Source organism: Phalacrocorax aristotelis, chromosome 8 (assembly GCF_949628215.1).
Source record: "Phalacrocorax aristotelis chromosome 8, bGulAri2.1, whole genome shotgun sequence".
NCBI classification, from domain to species: Eukaryota; Metazoa; Chordata; class Aves; order Suliformes; family Phalacrocoracidae; genus Phalacrocorax; species Phalacrocorax aristotelis.
Genome location: NC_134283.1, coordinates 46,774,403 through 46,793,031, shown reverse-complemented (window position 1 = coordinate 46,793,031; position 18,629 = coordinate 46,774,403). Strand labels below are relative to the sequence as shown.

The following is an 18,629-nucleotide window of genomic DNA, read 5'->3' as shown; positions in this document are numbered from 1 at the left end:
GGGGAGCAAAAGGAATCGCAATGCGTACAGAAAGAAGAGAGAAACAATTCTAAAACAGGGTCATGGGGAAGCCAGAGACAGCAAGATGGAGAAAGGACAAAAGCTACAGGCTACAGGGCAGAGAGGGAAGAATTAATGAATAGACACAGAGAGCTGGGCAGAAAGAGATGGAGAAAGGCTGAAGATCACACGGCCAACAGGGAAGAGAGAAGAGAGGGAGGAATTTGAAAAACAGGGGCAAGAAGCCAGAGAGAGGGAGAGAGAGAGGCAACAATAAAATGGGGACAAGCCACAGGGCGGCGAGGAGGGAATCGATGAATAAGAACAGGAGACCAAAGAGAACACAATGTAGAATGGAAAAAAGGAACAGCGGCCTAACAGGGAAGGAGGAATTAAAGATCAGGCACCGGGAGGCAGACAGAGACAAATGAAGAAACAAGTGAAAAAAAAAAAAAAAAAACCACAAAAAACACAACAACAACGGGCTACAAAGACAGACAGAGAGGGAAGAAATAAAACATAGCAGCAAGGAGCTGGACAGAGAGAGATGAGGACAAACAAATAGCACGGGTCTACGTGACAGAGAACGTGGAAGTAGAACACAGAGAGGGGGAGCCGGACAGAGAGAGAGGCCGAGAGAAAAATCTAGACGGGCTACAGCGGGCAGAGGCAGGAATTAAAACCTAGGGACAGGGAGCTGGACAGAGAGAGACGGAGATCACAGGGAACAGCGGTGGCTGCAGGAAGAACAGGAATTCATGAATAGGGAAAGGGAGCTGGACAGAGAAGAGCTCACAAAGGCAAGAACGGTAGCAGGGTACAGAGCAGAGCAGACGAATTAAAAAGCGCGGGGGGAGCGTTGAGGCAGACAGAGAGAGATTAAGAAAAACGTCACGGGCTACGTGGCAAAGCAGGAAGAATTCAGAAACGGGGATGGCAACCAAGGGAGAGTGAGCTGGTGAAGGATAACGGGCATTCAAAGTGAGGGACGGGGAGCTGGGACAAGCGAGAGGCAGAGAAAAACAGAATCACAGAGAGAATCAAACAAAGCCAAAAAAGAAGAAACTGAACAACAGGAACAGGTGTAACCAAAGCGATGAAATCAACCAACCAGAGACGGTGCTACATTACGGGAACATGGAGCGTACGAATCAGTGTATCTGTCGATCTGCATTTTACCCACCAGGCGATCGTTAATGTCAACAGAACAACAGACAACGTGCTTCTGTCAGAAAAGGATGACAAAACGCGGTTTCGTGCAGCGGACTGAGAAAACTAGCCAAGACTGCCAAGATTAAGAGCCAAGAAGGTAGAAGGCAATTCTGGCAGGGGGAGGTCGCGACCACCGACTCACGGACCACCACCGAGCCTGCGCAGTAACTTACATACGGAACGAGCAGGTTTGTACCGATCAGTCGACAGGACAATAATCAATATGTATGAATACGTAAAATTTTGATCTGTAAGTTGTACGGGAAAGGTGTGTGAGGTACGCACGCCAGGAGGAGCGATCCGCCGTGCGTCTGGCGCCGTGAGTAAAGAACGCCTGCTCCTTAATACTAAATTGGCGTTGAGGAGTTGTTTCCGATTTTAACGCGTCTTTCGGTAACACAGGGAGTCAGACCAAGAGGGCCAGAGAAAGACAAAATACCGACAGGCTACAGGACAGAGCAGGAGGAATAAAAAAAATAAAAACGGAGCCAGAGCCAGGCAGAGAGAGGCGGAGAAAGGAAAAGTAGCCAGCGGCTACAGGACAGAGAGAGGGAGGACTGAAAAGACGGGGAGGCAGGGAGCCACTCAGAGCGAGATGGAGAAAGAAGGGGCGGGGGGGGGCGCAAAAAAAAAAAAAAAAAAAAAAAAATTTTGCAGCAGGTAAGGAAGGAGAGGGGGCCAGGGGAGAGACAGGGAGGGCCCAGGACGCACAAGAGAGGCAACGGGGCCCCAGTGGCCCAGGACTCACCGCGACTCTCGCTCTCAGCGCTGCTGGCACAGTTTAGCCGTTCAGATGCTTCTTTCCCCTCCTCTCCTCCCTGCCTCTTCTGCAGCTCCAGACTCGAGGCCGTCCTCCACCTAAAGAGGATACATGGGTGTCTTACCGCTCTTACGAGATGAGGCTTCCTAGGCACGTAGCCTAGCTCGCTCGTGCACTACACGCCCGTACCCAACTCCGGGTTACGCGTACAGACCCTGCGGTGCACGTTGGTGGCCTGGCCCGCTGCGGGCTATGAAGGGGGATCCTTCCTCCCCCACCTGCAGGGACAGGCTCTCTCTTGCCTGCAGCAGGAAGGCAGCTGGCAGCCAGGGAGCCTTCAGTTTCTTCTTCTTCACCTTTCGTTGGCGTCTCCAGCTTCAGCCGAGGCAGCCCCTGTCCACAGCCGGGAAGGGCTCCGTGTGTCCCTTTTCGCCCCGGCGCTGCGAGGATGGCAAAGCCGGGCAGAGAGAAGCCACGCAAGCCTGAGACGGCCGCAGGCAACGGCATCCCCGGGGGAAGGACAGGCAACCACGTCCTCAGCACGGTCTCTGGGAGAGGGAAAGAAGAAACAGCGACCGTCATTACCGTCGATCGACCCTGACCAAAGCCTCTCCTTGCGCAGGGGCTTCTGGACACACCGCCCCTTCCCCGCGCTACTGCTAAGGGCCCCTGCGCCGAGGGGGAATCCAGTGCGCTTGAGGGCCGGCTCGCTGCCTTCACGACAGGGCCTGGGGGCGGCCAAGGGCTACGCAGCACGCTTCAGGGGAGGTGCCGGGGCTGGGGGCAGGCGCACGGGGCAAGGGGGGGCCAGGGGAGGCTGAGCGGGAGCTCCGGTGAGCCGGGGAGGCGGCCATCATCTGCGCCCTGGGCAGGGGGAAAAGGTCCTCCTCCTTTCCCTCTTCCCTTCTGTCAGCTCCCGGGGAACTCACCGCTTCTCGGGGAGCGGCCGCACCTGGAAGCCCCCAGAAATCAACACGAAGCCAACCCCAAAAATACACCGCGCGCACCGTACGCGGCACGGCCGCCCGGCACCCGAGCGCCGGAAGACCGCGCCTCCCGCCACGCCCCGGCGAACCACGTGACAGGGCCGGCAGCCACGGCGCCAGGACTACAGCTCCCGGCAAGCTCTGCGGCACAACACGGCCGCCCGGCAGCCGCGCGCCGCAAGGACTACAGCTCCCGGCATGCTCTGCGGCACAACACGCCCGCACGGCCAGCCGGCACACACACCACCACAGCTCCCGGCACGCCGCCAGCCCGCCCTCCCCGCTCTCGGACCCTGCGGGGCACCGTCCGCTCCCGCCGATGCACCCGGAAGCCCCACCGAGCCCTCAGCACAGCCTCGCTCTCCCCACCGCCCGCTCCGACCCGGCGCTGCCCCGCCGCAGCCCTCCTCGGGGCGTTACCCGCGACGCAGCGCTCCACCACCCAGCCCCCGCTCACCCCCCCCCTCGCTACAGTCGCAGCCCGCTGACGCTCGGCCACAGCTCCGCTCCGCTCCGCCCTCGGCTCACACTGGCCCCCCGGAGCAGGGCACCGCCCCTTTTCCAGGGAGGAGCCGGCACCGTCAGCCCCACTGCCCGCACCTGGGGCTCCTCCATCCAGACCCCGCCCACAGCTGAGGCGCAGCAGCAACGGGGGGCCCCCTCCCCTCACCCCCACAGTGCACCACCTCCTCCCCTGGGCTCCATCACAGCCCTATTGCCCCACGCAAAGGGAGCGCAAACGCAGCCCCGAGGGCAAAGGAGAGGGCAGGTGTTTGTGCAGGCGCGCACGTAACAAGTCCCAGGAGCCATTCGTGGCTCAGGGTCCCCAACGCTCCCCCTGCCCCAAGGCCACCTCGGCCGCCGTTGCCGCAGCCGCACGGAGCTGGTGTTGGCTGGGATAGTGCTCATTTTCTCCACAGTAGCTAGGAAGGGATACGTTTTGGATTTATGCTCAAAACACCGTTAATAATGTAGAGATGTTTTGTTTCTTGCCGAGCACTACTTCCACAGTCAGGGCCTCTTCTGGTTCTCTCAGTGCCCCACCAGCAAGTAGGCAGGGAAAGCTTTCCCAGCTAACTGACCAAAGGGATATTCCATACCATTTGACATCATGCTCAGCACACGCAGCTGGGGGAAGAAGGGGGAGTCCTTGGGGGGGGGGGTGGGGCTACGGCATTTCTCTCCCTAAGTAACCGTTACACATGACAGAGCCCTGCTTTCCCAGAGGTGGCTCAACACCTGCCCGCCGAAAAGGAGGAGCGAATTAATTCCTTGCTTTGCTTCCACGCACAGCTTTTGCTTTACCTATTAAACAGTCTTGATCTCAACCCAGGATTTTTCTCACTCTTACCCTTCCAGCTCTCTCCCCCAGCCCACTGAGGGTGGAGCGAGCAAGCAGCTCCCTGGTGCAGAGTTGCCAGCTGGGGCTAAACCACGGCACGCGCTTGTCCTGGTTTGGCAGGGAACGGACCGTCCGTCGCCTGGCTCCTGGAGCGACGGGCTGCTGGGCAGAGGGGGAGGCCACCAAAGGTGAGGAGCAGGGCACAGGACAGTAGGAAGAGAGAAGAGAAGAGAAGAGCGGCACCCGGCTGGACGGGGGCGGGGGGGGGCGTGTGTGCGTGTAGTGAGAAGGCACGAGGCAGGGAACAGGACGGCCAGAGAAGGACAGGGAGCCTGACGGAGGTGGAGATAAAAGCAGCAGAGAGAGGGGAAGAGAGGCAGCACAAAGAGGGAAGAGCAGGACACAGACCAACAAAGAAGGAAGAGGAGCAGGCTGGAGACGCACAAAGAACCTGGGGCAGGCAGCACGACAGCGAGGGAGGAAAGAAGAATAGGGGCAGGAAGCTGGACCGAGCGCGATGGAGAAAGACAAGATAAGCGACAAGAACAGGGCAGAAAGGGAAGAATGAAGCCACGGGGACAGGGAGCCGAGACAGCCAACGACGGAGGGAAGGGGCCGGGGAGGGAACACCACAAAACAAACCACGGGGCTACGTGGTACACAGAGCATGAGAAGGCAGAGAATTAAGAATTAGGGACAGGGAGCCAGAAAAAACAACAACAAAAAAAACACCCAAAACAAAGGGAGATGGGGAGCAAAAGGAATCGCAATGCGTACAGAAAGAAGAGAGAAACAATTCTAAAACAGGGTCACGGGGAAGCCAGAGACAGCAAGATGGAGAAAGGACAAAAGCTACAGGCTACAGGGCAGAGAGGGAAGAATTAATGAATAGACACAGAGAGCTGGGCAGAAAGAGATGGAGAAAGGCTGAAGATCACACGGCCAACAGGGAAGAGAGAAGAGAGGGAGGAATTTTAAAAACAGGGGCAAGAAGCCAGAGAGAAGGAGAGAGAGAGGCAACAATAAAATGGGGACAAGCCACAGGGCGGCGAGGAGGGAATCGATGAATAAGAACAGGAGACCAAAGAGAACACAATGTAGAATGGAAAAAAGGAACAGCGGCCTAACAGGGAAGGAGGAATTAAAGATCAGGCACCGGGAGGCAGACAGAGACAAATGAAGAAACAAGTGAAAAAAAAAAAAAAAAACCCACAAAAAACACAACAGCAACAATGGGCTACAAAGACAGACAGAGAGGGAAGAAATAAAACATAGCAGCAAGGAGCTGGACAGAGAGAGATGAGGACAAACAAATAGCACGGGTCTACGTGACAGAGAACGTGGAATTAGAACACAGCGGGAGGGAGCCGGACAGAGAGAGAGGCCGAGAGAAAAATCTAGACGGGCTACAGCGGGCAGAGGCAGGAATTAAAACCTAGGGACAGGGAGCTGGACAGAGAGAGACGGAGATCACAGGGAACAGCGGTGGCTGCAGGAAGAACAGGAATTCATGAATAGGGAAAGGGAGCTGGACAGAGAAGAGCTCACAAAGGCAAGAACGGTAGCAGGGTACAGAGCAGAGCAGACGAATTAAAAAGCGCGGGGGGAGCGTTGAGGCAGACAGAGAGAGATTAAGAAAAACGTCACGGGCTACGTGGCAAAGCAGGAAGAATTCAGAAACGGGGATGGCAACCAAGGGAGAGTGAGCTGGTGAAGGATAACGGGCATTCAAAGTGAGGGACGGGGAGCTGGGACAAGCGAGAGGCAGAGAAAAACAGAATCACAGAGAGAATCAAACAAAGCCAAAAAAGAAGAAACTGAACAACAGGAACAGGTGTAACCAAAGCGATGAAATCAACCAACCAGAGACGGTGCTACATTACGGGAACATGGAGCGTACGAATCAGTGTATCTGTCGATCTGCATTTTACCCACCAGGCGATCGTTAATGTCAACAGAACAACAGACAACGTGCTTCTGTCAGAAAAGGATGACAAAACGCGGTTTCGTGCAGCGGACTGAGAAAACTAGCCAAGACTGCCAAGATTAAGAGCCAAGAAGGTAGAAGGCAATTCTGGCAGGGGGAGGTCGCGACCACCGACTCACGGACCACCACCGAGCCTGCGCAGTAACTTACATACGGAACGAGCAGGTTTGTACCGATCAGTCGACAGGACAATAATCAATATGTATGAATACGTAAAATTTTGATCTGTAAGTTGTACGGGAAAGGTGTGTGAGGTACGCACGCCAGGAGGAGCGATCCCCCGTGCGTCTGGCGCCGTGAGTAAAGAACGCCTGCTCCTTAATACTAAATTGGCGTTGAGGAGTTGTTTCCGATTTTAACGCGTCTTTCCGTAACACAGGGAGTCAGACCAAGAGGGCCAGAGAAAGACAAAATACCGACAGGCTACAGGACAGAGCAGGAGGAATAAAAAAAATAAAAACGGAGCCAGAGCCAGGCAGAGAGAGGCGGAGAAAGGAAAAGTAGCCACCGGCTACAGGACAGAGAGAGGGAGGACTGAAAAGACGGGGAGGCAGGGAGCCACTCAGAGCGAGATGGAGAAAGAAGGGGCGGGGGGGGCGCAAAAAAAAAAAAAAAAAAAAAAAATTTTGCAGCAGGTAAGGAAGGAGAGGGGGCCAGGGGAGAGACAGGGAGGGCCCAGGACGCACAAGAGAGGCAACGGGGCCCCAGTGGCCCAGGACTCACCGCGACTCTCGCTCTCAGCGCTGATGGCACAGTTTAGCCGTTCAGATGCTTCTTTCCCCTCCTCTCCTCCCTGCCTCTTCTGCAGCTCCAGACTCGAGGCCGTCCTCCACCTAAAGAGGATACATGGGTGTCTTACCGCTCTTACGAGATGAGGCTTCCTAGGCACGTAGCCTAGCTCGCTCGTGCACTACACGCCCGTACCCAGCTCCGGGTTACGCGTACAGACCCTGCGGTGCACGTTGGTGGCCTGGCCCGCTGCGGGCTATGAAGGGGGATCCTTCCTCCCCCACCTGCAGGGACAGGCTCTCTCTTGCCTGCAGCAGGAAGGCAGCTGGCAGCCAGGGAGCCTTCAGTTTCTTCTTCTTCACCTTTCGTTGGCGTCTCCAGCTTCAGCCGAGGCAGCCCCTGTCCACAGCCGGGAAGGGCTCCGTGTGTCCCTTTTCGCCCCGGCGCTGCGAGGATGGCAAAGCCGGGCAGAGAGAAGCCACGCAAGCCTGAGACGGCCGCAGGCAACGGCATCCCCGGGGGAAGGACAGGCAACCACGTCCTCAGCACGGTCTCTGGGAGAGGGAAAGAAGAAACAGCGACCGTCATTACCGTCGATCGACCCTGACCAAAGCCTCTCCTTGCGCAGGGGCTTCTGGACACACCGCCCCTTCCCCGCGCTACTGCTAAGGGCCCCTGCGCCGAGGGGGAATCCAGTGCGCTTGAGGGCCGGCTCGCTGCCTTCACGACAGGGCCTGGGGGCGGCCAAGGGCTACGCAGCACGCTTCAGGGGAGGTGCCGGGGCTGGGGGCAGGCGCACGGGGCAAGGGGGGGCCAGGGGAGGCTGAGCGGGAGCTCCGGTGAGCCGGGGAGGCGGCCATCATCTGCGCCCTGGGCAGGGGGAAAAGGTCCTCCTCCTTTCCCTCTTCCCTTCTGTCAGCTCCCGGGGAACTCACCGCTTCTCGGGGAGCGGCCGCACCTGGAAGCCCCCAGAAATCAACACGAAGCCAACCCCAAAAATACACCGCGCGCACCGTACGCGGCACGGCCGCCCGGCACCCGAGCGCCGGAAGACCGCGCCTCCCGCCACGCCCCGGCGAACCACGTGACAGGGCCGGCAGCCACGGCGCCAGGACTACAGCTCCCGGCAAGCTCTGCGGCACAACACGGCCGCCCGGCAGCCGCGCGCCGCAAGGACTACAGCTCCCGGCATGCTCTGCGGCACAACACGCCCGCACGGCCAGCCGGCACACACACCACCACAGCTCCCGGCACGCCGCCAGCCCGCCCTCCCCGCTCTCGGACCCTGCGGGGCACCGTCCGCTCCCGCCGATGCACCCGGAAGCCCCACCGAGCCCTCAGCACAGCCTCGCTCTCCCCACCGCCCGCTCCGACCCGGCGCTGCCCCGCCGCAGCCCTCCGCGGGGCTTTACCCGCGACGCAGCGCTCCACCACCCAGCCCCCGCTCACCCCCCCCCTCGCTACAGTCGCAGCCCGCTGACGCTCGGCCACAGCTCCGCTCCGCTCCGCCCTCGGCTCACACTGGCCCCCCGGAGCAGGGCACCGCCCCTTTTCCAGGGAGGAGCCGGCACCGTCAGCCCCACTGCCCGCACCTGGGGCTCCTCCATCCAGACCCCGCCCACAGCTGAGGCGCAGCAGCAACGGGGGGCCCCCTCCCCTCACCCCCACAGTGCACCACCTCCTCCCCTGGGCTCCATCACAGCCCTATTGCCCCACGCAAAGGAAGCGCAAACGCAGCCCTGAGGGCAAAGGAGAGGGCAGGTGTTTGTGCAGGCGCGCACGTAACAAGTCCCAGGAGCCATTCGTGGCTCAGGGTCCCCAACGCTCCCCCTGCCCCAAGGCCACCTCGGCCGCCGTTGCCGCAGCCGCACGGAGCTGGTGTTGGCTGGGATAGTGCTCATTTTCTCCACAGTAGCTAGGAAGGGATACGTTTTGGATTTATGCTCAAAACACCGTTAATAATGTAGAGATGTTTTGGTTCTTGCCGAGCACTGCTTCCACAGTCAGGGCCTCTTCTGGTTCTCTCAGTGCCCCACCAGCAAGTAGGCAGGGAAAGCTTTCCCAGCTAACTGACCAAAGGGATATTCCATACCATTTGACATCATGCTCAGCACACGCAGCTGGGGGAAGAAGGGGGAGTCCTTGGGGGGGGGGGGGGGGGGGCTACGGCATTTCTCTCCCTAAGTAACCGTTACACATGACAGAGCCCTGCTCTCCCAGAGGTGGCTCAACACCTGCCCGCCGAAAAGGAGGAGCGAATTAATTCCTTGCTTTGCTTCCACGCACAGCTTTTGCTTTACCTATTAAACAGTCTTGATCTCAACCCAGGATTTTTCTCACTCTTACCCTTCCAGCTCTCTCCCCCAGCCCACTGAGGGTGGAGCGAGCAAGCAGCTCCCTGGTGCAGAGTTGCCAGCTGGGGCTAAACCACGGCACACGCTTGTCCTGGTTTGGCAGGGAACGGACCGTCCGTCGCCTGGCTCCTGGAGCGACGGGCTGCTGGGCAGAGGGGGAGGCCACCAAAGGTGAGGAGCAGGGCACAGGACAGTAGGAAGAGAGAAGAGAAGAGAAGAGCGGCACCCGGCTGGACGGGGGCGGGGGGGGGCGTGTGTGCGTGTAGTGAGAAGGCACGAGGCAGGGAACAGGACGGCCAGAGAAGGACAGGGAGCCTGACGGAGGTGGAGATAAAAGCAGCAGAGAGAGGGGAAGAGAGGCAGCACAAAGAGGGAAGAGCAGGACACAGACCAACAAAGAAGGAAGAGGAGCAGGCTGGAGACGCACAAAGAACCTGGGGCAGGCAGCACGACAGCGAGGGAGGAAAGAAGAATAGGGGCAGGAAGCTGGACCGAGCGCGATGGAGAAAGACAAGATAAGCGACAAGAACAGGGCAGAAAGGGAAGAATGAAGCCACGGGGACAGGGAGCCGAGACAGCCAACGACGGAGGGAAGGGGCCGGGGAGGGAACACCACAAAACAAACCACGGGGCTACGTGGTACACAGAGCATGAGAAGGCAGAGAATTAAGAATTAGGGACAGGGAGCCAGAAAAAACAACAACAAAAAAAACACCCAAAACAAAGGGAGATGGGGAGCAAAAGGAATCGCAATGCGTACAGAAAGAAGAGAGAAACAATTCTAAAACAGGGTCATGGGGAAGCCAGAGACAGCAAGATGGAGAAAGGACAAAAGCTACAGGCTACAGGGCAGAGAGGGAAGAATTAATGAATAGACACAGAGAGCTGGGCAGAAAGAGATGGAGAAAGGCTGAAGATCACACGGCCAACAGGGAAGACAGAAGAGAGGGAGGAATTTTAAAAACAGGGGCAAGAAGCCAGAGAGAGGGAGAGAGAGAGGCAACAATAAAATGGGGACAAGCCACAGGGCGGCGAGGAGGGAATCGATGAATAAGAACAGGAGACCAAAGAGAACACAATGTAGAATGGAAAAAAGGAACAGCGGCCTAACAGGGAAGGAGGAATTAAAGATCAGGCACCGGGAGGCAGACAGAGACAAATGAAGAAACAAGTGAAAAAAAAAAAACAAAAAACCCCACAAAAAACACAACAGCAACAATGGGCTACAAAGACAGACAGAGAGGGAAGAAATAAAACATAGCAGCAAGGAGCTGGACAGAGAGAGATGAGGACAAACAAATAGCACGGGTCTACGTGACAGAGAACGTGGAATTAGAACACAGCGGGAGGGAGCCGGACAGAGAGAGAGGCCGAGAGAAAAATCTAGACGGGCTACAGCGGGCAGAGGCAGGAATTAAAACCTAGGGACAGGGAGCTGGACAGAGAGAGACGGAGATCACAGGGAACAGCGGTGGCTGCAGGAAGAACAGGAATTCATGAATAGGGAAAGGGAGCTGGACAGAGAAGAGCTCACAAAGGCAAGAACGGTAGCAGGGTACAGAGCAGAGCAGACGAATTAAAAAGCGCGGGGGGAGCGTTGAGGCAGACAGAGAGAGATTAAGAAAAACGTCACGGGCTACGTGGCAAAGCAGGAAGAATTCAGAAACGGGGATGGCAACCAAGGGAGAGTGAGCTGGTGAAGGATAACGGGCATTCAAAGTGAGGGACGGGGAGCTGGGACAAGCGAGAGGCAGAGAAAAACAGAATCACAGAGAGAATCAAACAAAGCCAAAAAAGAAGAAACTGAACAACAGGAACAGGTGTAACCAAAGCGATGAAATCAACCAACCAGAGACGGTGCTACATTACGGGAACATGGAGCGTACGAATCAGTGTATCTGTCAATCTGCATTTTAGTCACCAGGCGATCGTTAATGTCAACAGAACAACAGACAACGTGCTTCTGTCAGAAAAGGATGACAAAACACGGTTTCGTGCAGCGGACTGAGAAAACTAGCCAAGACTGCCAAGATTAAGAGCCAAGAAGGTAGAAGGCAATTCTGGCAGGGGGAGGTCGCGACCACCGACTCACGGACCACCACCGAGCCTGCGCAGTAACTTACATACGGAACGAGCAGGTTTGTACCGATCAGTCGACAGGACAATAATCAATATGTATGAATACGTAAAATTTTGATCTGTAAGTTGTACGGGAAAGGTGTGTGAGGTACACACGCCAGGAGGAGCGATCCCCCGTGCGTCTGGCGCCGTGAGTAAAGAACGCCTGCTCCTTAATACTAAATTGGCGTTGAGGAGTTGTTTCCGATTTTAACGCGTCTTTCGGTAACACAGGGAGTCAGACCAAGAGGGCCAGAGAAAGACAAAATACCGACAGGCTACAGGACAGAGCAGGAGGAATAAAAAAAATAAAAACGGAGCCAGAGCCAGGCAGAGAGAGGCGGAGAAAGGAAAAGTAGCCACCGGCTACAGGACAGAGAGAGGGAGGACTGAAAAGACGGGGAGGCAGGGAGCCACTCAGAGCGAGATGGAGAAAGAAGGGGCGGGGGGGGGCGCAAAAAAAAAAAAAAAATAAATAAATTTTGCAGCAGGTAAGGAAGGAGAGGGGGCCAGGGGAGAGACAGGGAGGGCCCAGGACGCACAAGAGAGGCAACGGGGCCCCAGTGGCCCAGGACTCACCGCGACTCTCGCTCTCAGCGCTGATGGCACAGTTTAGCCGTTCAGATGCTTCTTTCCCCTCCTCTCCTCCCTGCCTCTTCTGCAGCTCCAGACTCGAGGCCGTCCTCCACCTAAAGAGGATACATGGGTGTCTTACCGCTCTTACGAGATGAGGCTTCCTAGGCACGTAGCCTAGCTCGCTCGTGCACTACACGCCCGTACCCAACTCCGGGTTACGCGTACAGACCCTGCGGTGCACGTTGGTGGCCTGGCCCGCTGCGGGCTATGAAGGGGGATCCTTCCTCCCCCACCTGCAGGGACAGGCTCTCTCTTGCCTGCAGCAGGAAGGCAGCTGGCAGCCAGGGAGCCTTCAGTTTCTTCTTCTTCACCTTTCGTTGGCGTCTCCAGCTTCAGCCGAGGCAGCCCCTGTCCACAGCCGGGAAGGGCTCCGTGTGTCCCTTTTCGCCCCGGCGCTGCGAGGATGGCAAAGCCGGGCAGAGAGAAGCCACGCAAGCCTGAGACGGCCGCAGGCAACGGCATCCCCGGGGGAAGGACAGGCAACCACGTCCTCAGCACGGTCTCTGGGAGAGGGAAAGAAGAAACAGCGACCGTCATTACCGTCGATCGACCCTGACCAAAGCCTCTCCTTGCGCAGGGGCTTCTGGACACACCGCCCCTTCCCCGCGCTACTGCTAAGGGCCCCTGCGCCGAGGGGGAATCCAGTGCGCTTGAGGGCCGGCTCGCTGCCTTCACGACAGGGCCTGGGGGCGGCCAAGGGCTACGCAGCACGCTTCAGGGGAGGTGCCGGGGCTGGGGGCAGGCGCACGGGGCAAGGGGGGGCCAGGGGAGGCTGAGCGGGAGCTCCGGTGAGCCGGGGAGGCGGCCATCATCTGCGCCCTGGGCAGGGGGAAAAGGTCCTCCTCCTTTCCCTCTTCCCTTCTGTCAGCTCCCGGGGAACTCACCGCTTCTCGGGGAGCGGCCGCACCTGGAAGCCCCCAGAAATCAACACGAAGCCAACCCCAAAAATACACCGCGCGCACCGTACGCGGCACGGCCGCCCGGCACCCGAGCGCCGGAAGACCGCGCCTCCCGCCACGCCCCGGCGAACCACGTGACAGGGCCGGCAGCCACGGCGCCAGGACTACAGCTCCCGGCAAGCTCTGCGGCACAACACGGCCGCCCGGCAGCCGCGCGCCGCAAGGACTACAGCTCCCGGCATGCTCTGCGGCACAACACGCCCGCACGGCCAGCCGGCACACACACCACCACAGCTCCCGGCACGCCGCCAGCCCGCCCTCCCCGCTCTCGGACCCTGCGGGGCACCGTCCGCTCCCGCCGATGCACCCGGAAGCCCCACCGAGCCCTCAGCACAGCCTCGCTCTCCCCACCGCCCGCTCCGACCCGGCGCTGCCCCGCCGCAGCCCTCCGCGGGGCTTTACCCGCGACGCAGCGCTCCACCACCCAGCCCCCGCTCACCCCCCCCCCTCGCTACAGTCGCAGCCCGCTGACGCTCGGCCACAGCTCCGCTCCGCTCCGCCCTCGGCTCACACTGGCCCCCCGGAGCAGGGCACCGCCCCTTTTCCAGGGAGGAGCCGGCACCGTCAGCCCCACTGCCCGCACCTGGGGCTCCTCCATCCAGACCCCGCCCACAGCTGAGGCGCAGCAGCAACGGGGGGCCCCCTCCCCTCACCCCCACAGTGCACCACCTCCTCCCCTGGGCTCCATCACAGCCCTATTGCCCCACGCAAAGGAAGCGCAAACGCAGCCCTGAGGGCAAAGGAGAGGGCAGGTGTTTGTGCAGGCGCGCACGTAACAAGTCCCAGGAGCCATTCGTGGCTCAGGGTCCCCAACGCTCCCCCTGCCCCAAGGCCACCTCGGCCGCCGTTGCCGCAGCCGCACGGAGCTGGTGTTGGCTGGGATAGTGCTCATTTTCTCCACAGTAGCTAGGAAGGGATACGTTTTGGATTTATGCTCAAAACACCGTTAATAATGTAGAGATGTTTTGGTTCTTGCCGAGCACTGCTTCCACAGTCAGGGCCTCTTCTGGTTCTCTCAGTGCCCCACCAGCAAGTAGGCAGGGAAAGCTTTCCCAGCTAACTGACCAAAGGGATATTCCATACCATTTGACATCATGCTCAGCACACGCAGCTGGGGGAAGAAGGGGGAGTCCTTGGGGGGGGGGGGGGGGGGGCTACGGCATTTCTCTCCCTAAGTAACCGTTACACATGACAGAGCCCTGCTCTCCCAGAGGTGGCTCAACACCTGCCCGCCGAAAAGGAGGAGCGAATTAATTCCTTGCTTTGCTTCCACGCACAGCTTTTGCTTTACCTATTAAACAGTCTTGATCTCAACCCAGGATTTTTCTCACTCTTACCCTTCCAGCTCTCTCCCCCAGCCCACTGAGGGTGGAGCGAGCAAGCAGCTCCCTGGTGCAGAGTTGCCAGCTGGGGCTAAACCACGGCACACGCTTGTCCTGGTTTGGCAGGGAACGGACCGTCCGTCGCCTGGCTCCTGGAGCGACGGGCTGCTGGGCAGAGGGGGAGGCCACCAAAGGTGAGGAGCAGGGCACAGGACAGTAGGAAGAGAGAAGAGAAGAGAAGAGCGGCACCCGGCTGGACGGGGGCGGGGGGGGGCGTGTGTGCGTGTAGTGAGAAGGCACGAGGCAGGGAACAGGACGGCCAGAGAAGGACAGGGAGCCTGACGGAGGTGGAGATAAAAGCAGCAGAGAGAGGGGAAGAGAGGCAGCACAAAGAGGGAAGAGCAGGACACAGACCAACAAAGAAGGAAGAGGAGCAGGCTGGAGACGCACAAAGAACCTGGGGCAGGCAGCACGACAGCGAGGGAGGAAAGAAGAATAGGGGCAGGAAGCTGGACCGAGCGCGATGGAGAAAGACAAGATAAGCGACAAGAACAGGGCAGAAAGGGAAGAATGAAGCCACGGGGACAGGGAGCCGAGACAGCCAACGACGGAGGGAAGGGGCCGGGGAGGGAACACCACAAAACAAACCACGGGGCTACGTGGTACACAGAGCATGAGAAGGCAGAGAATTAAGAATTAGGGACAGGGAGCCAGAAAAAACAACAACAAAAAAAACACCCAAAACAAAGGGAGATGGGGAGCAAAAGGAATCGCAATGCGTACAGAAAGAAGAGAGAAACAATTCTAAAACAGGGTCATGGGGAAGCCAGAGACAGCAAGATGGAGAAAGGACAAAAGCTACAGGCTACAGGGCAGAGAGGGAAGAATTAATGAATAGACACAGAGAGCTGGGCAGAAAGAGATGGAGAAAGGCTGAAGATCACACGGCCAACAGGGAAGAGAGAAGAGAGGGAGGAATTTGAAAAACAGGGGCAAGAAGCCAGAGAGAGGGAGAGAGAGAGGCAACAATAAAATGGGGACAAGCCACAGGGCGGCGAGGAGGGAATCGATGAATAAGAACAGGAGACCAAAGAGAACACAATGTAGAATGGAAAAAAGGAACAGCGGCCTAACAGGGAAGGAGGAATTAAAGATCAGGCACCGGGAGGCAGACAGAGACAAATGAAGAAACAAGTGAAAAAAAAAAAAACAAAAAACCCCACAAAAAACACAACAGCAACAATGGGCTACAAAGACAGACAGAGAGGGAAGAAATAAAACATAGCAGCAAGGAGCTGGACAGAGAGAGATGAGGACAAACAAATAGCACGGGTCTACGTGACAGAGAACGTGGAATTAGAACACAGCGGGAGGGAGCCGGACAGAGAGAGAGGCCGAGAGAAAAATCTAGACGGGCTACAGCGGGCAGAGGCAGGAATTAAAACCTAGGGACAGGGAGCTGGACAGAGAGAGACGGAGATCACAGGGAACAGCGGTGGCTGCAGGAAGAACAGGAATTCATGAATAGGGAAAGGGAGCTGGACAGAGAAGAGCTCACAAAGGCAAGAACGGTAGCAGGGTACAGAGCAGAGCAGACGAATTAAAAAGCGCGGGGGGAGCGTTGAGGCAGACAGAGAGAGATTAAGAAAAACGTCACGGGCTACGTGGCAAAGCAGGAAGAATTCAGAAACGGGGATGGCAACCAAGGGAGAGTGAGCTGGTGAAGGATAACGGGCATTCAAAGTGAGGGACGGGGAGCTGGGACAAGCGAGAGGCAGAGAAAAACAGAATCACAGAGAGAATCAAACAAAGCCAAAAAAGAAGAAACTGAACAACAGGAACAGGTGTAACCAAAGCGATGAAATCAACCAACCAGAGACGGTGCTACATTACGGGAACATGGAGCGTACGAATCAGTGTATCTGTCAATCTGCATTTTAGTCACCAGGCGATCGTTAATGTCAACAGAACAACAGACAACGTGCTTCTGTCAGAAAAGGATGACAAAACGCGGTTTCGTGCAGCAGACTGAGAAAACTAGCCAAGACTGCCAAGATTAAGAGCCAAGAAGGTAGAAGGCAATTCTGGCAGGGGGAGGTCGCGACCACCGACTCACGGACCACCACCGAGCCTGCGCAGTAACTTACATACGGAACGAGCAGGTTTGTACCGATCAGTCGACAGGACAATAATCAATATGTATGAATACGTAAAATTTTGATCTGTAAGTTGTACGGGAAAGGTGTGTGAGGTACACACGCCAGGAGGAGCGATCCCCCGTGCGTCTGGCGCCGTGAGTAAAGAACGCCTGCTCCTTAATACTAAATTGGCGTTGAGGAGTTGTTTCCGATTTTAACGCGTCTTTCGGTAACACAGGGAGTCAGACCAAGAGGGCCAGAGAAAGACAAAATACCGACAGGCTACAGGACAGAGCAGGAGGAATAAAAAAAATAAAAACGGAGCCAGAGCCAGGCAGAGAGAGGCGGAGAAAGGAAAAGTAGCCACCGGCTACAGGACAGAGAGAGGGAGGACTGAAAAGACAGGGAGGCAGGGAGCCACTCAGAGCGAGATGGAGAAAGAAGGGGCGGGGGGGGGCGCAAAAAAAAAAAAAAAAAAAAAAATTTTGCAGCAGGTAAGGAAGGAGAGGGGGCCAGGGGAGAGACAGGGAGGGCCCAGGACGCACAAGAGAGGCAACGGGGCCCCAGTGGCCCAGGACTCACCGCGACTCTCGCTCTCAGCGCTGATGGCACAGTTTAGCCGTTCAGATGCTTCTTTCCCCTCCTCTCCTCCCTGCCTCTTCTGCAGCTCCAGACTCGAGGCCGTCCTCCACCTAAAGAGGATACATGGGTGTCTTACCGCTCTTACGAGATGAGGCTTCCTAGGCACGTAGCCTAGCTCGCTCGTGCACTACACGCCCGTACCCAACTCCGGGTTACGCGTACAGACCCTGCGGTGCACGTTGGTGGCCTGGCCCGCTGCGGGCTATGAAGGGGGATCCTTCCTCCCCCACCTGCAGGGACAGGCTCTCTCTTGCCTGCAGCAGGAAGGCAGCTGGCAGCCAGGGAGCCTTCAGTTTCTTCTTCTTCACCTTTCGTTGGCGTCTCCAGCTTCAGCCGAGGCAGCCCCTGTCCACAGCCGGGAAGGGCTCCGTGTGTCCCTTTTCGCCCCGGCGCTGCGAGGATGGCAAAGCCGGGCAGAGAGAAGCCACGCAAGCCTGAGACGGCCGCAGGCAACGGCATCCCCGGGGGAAGGACAGGCAACCACGTCCTCAGCACGGTCTCTGGGAGAGGGAAAGAAGAAACAGCGACCGTCATTACCGTCGATCGACCCTGACCAAAGCCTCTCCTTGCGCAGGGGCTTCTGGACACACCGCCCCTTCCCCGCGCTACTGCTAAGGGCCCCTGCGCCGAGGGGGAATCCAGTGCGCTTGAGGGCCGGCTCGCTGCCTTCACGACAGGGCCTGGGGGCGGCCAAGGGCTACGCAGCACGCTTCAGGGGAGGTGCCGGGGCTGGGGGCAGGCGCACGGGGCAAGGGGGGGCCAGGGGAGGCTGAGCGGGAGCTCCGGTGAGCCGGGGAGGCGGCCATCATCTGCGCCCTGGGCAGGGGGAAAAGGTCCTCCTCCTTTCCCTCTTCCCTTCTGTCAGCTCCCGGGGAACTCACCGCTTCTCGGGGAGCGGCCGCACCTGGAAGCCCCCAGAAATCAACACGAAGCCAACCCCAAAAATACACCGCGCGCACCGTACGCGGCACGGCCGCCCGGCACCCGAGCGCCGGAAGACCGCGCCTCCCGCCACGCCCCGGCGAACCACGTGACAGGGCCGGCAGCCACGGCGCCAGGACTACAGCTCCCGGCAAGCTCTGCGGCACAACACGGCCGCCCGGCAGCCGCGCGCCGCAAGGACTACAGCTCCCGGCATGCTCTGCGGCACAACACGCCCGCACGGCCAGCCGGCACACACACCACCACAGCTCCCGGCACGCCGCCAGCCCGCCCTCCCCGCTCTCGGACCCTGCGGGGCACCGTCCGCTCCCGCCGATGCACCCGGAAGCCCCACCGAGCCCTCAGCACAGCCTCGCTCTCCCCACCGCCCGCTCCGACCCGGCGCTGCCCCGCCGCAGCCCTCCGCGGGGCTTTACCCGCGACGCAGCGCTCCACCACCCAGCCCCCGCTCACCCCCCCCCTCGCTACAGTCGCAGCCCGCTGACGCTCGGCCACAGCTCCG

General features: G+C 58.4%; 1 protein-coding gene across 1 annotated transcript in view; it reads right to left on the bottom strand.

The window, feature by feature from the left end:
* The window catches only part of LOC142061676 (uncharacterized), a 117,738-nt gene that overhangs the window by 9,555 nt on the left and 89,554 nt on the right, over positions 1–18,629 (bottom strand). The window contains exons 13-24 of the mRNA XM_075103075.1: positions 17,494–17,685; positions 17,352–17,415; positions 17,126–17,235; positions 12,436–12,627; positions 12,294–12,357; positions 12,068–12,177; positions 7,379–7,570; positions 7,237–7,300; positions 7,011–7,120; positions 2,329–2,520; positions 2,187–2,250; positions 1,961–2,070 (exon numbers count right to left, since the gene is read on the bottom strand). Of these exons, the coding sequence (XP_074959176.1) occupies positions 1,961–2,070; positions 2,187–2,250; positions 2,329–2,520; positions 7,011–7,120; positions 7,237–7,300; positions 7,379–7,570; positions 12,068–12,177; positions 12,294–12,357; positions 12,436–12,627; positions 17,126–17,235; positions 17,352–17,415; positions 17,494–17,685 (1,464 nt within the window). The remainder of the gene's footprint in view (positions 1–1,960; positions 2,071–2,186; positions 2,251–2,328; positions 2,521–7,010; positions 7,121–7,236; positions 7,301–7,378; positions 7,571–12,067; positions 12,178–12,293; positions 12,358–12,435; positions 12,628–17,125; positions 17,236–17,351; positions 17,416–17,493; positions 17,686–18,629) is intronic.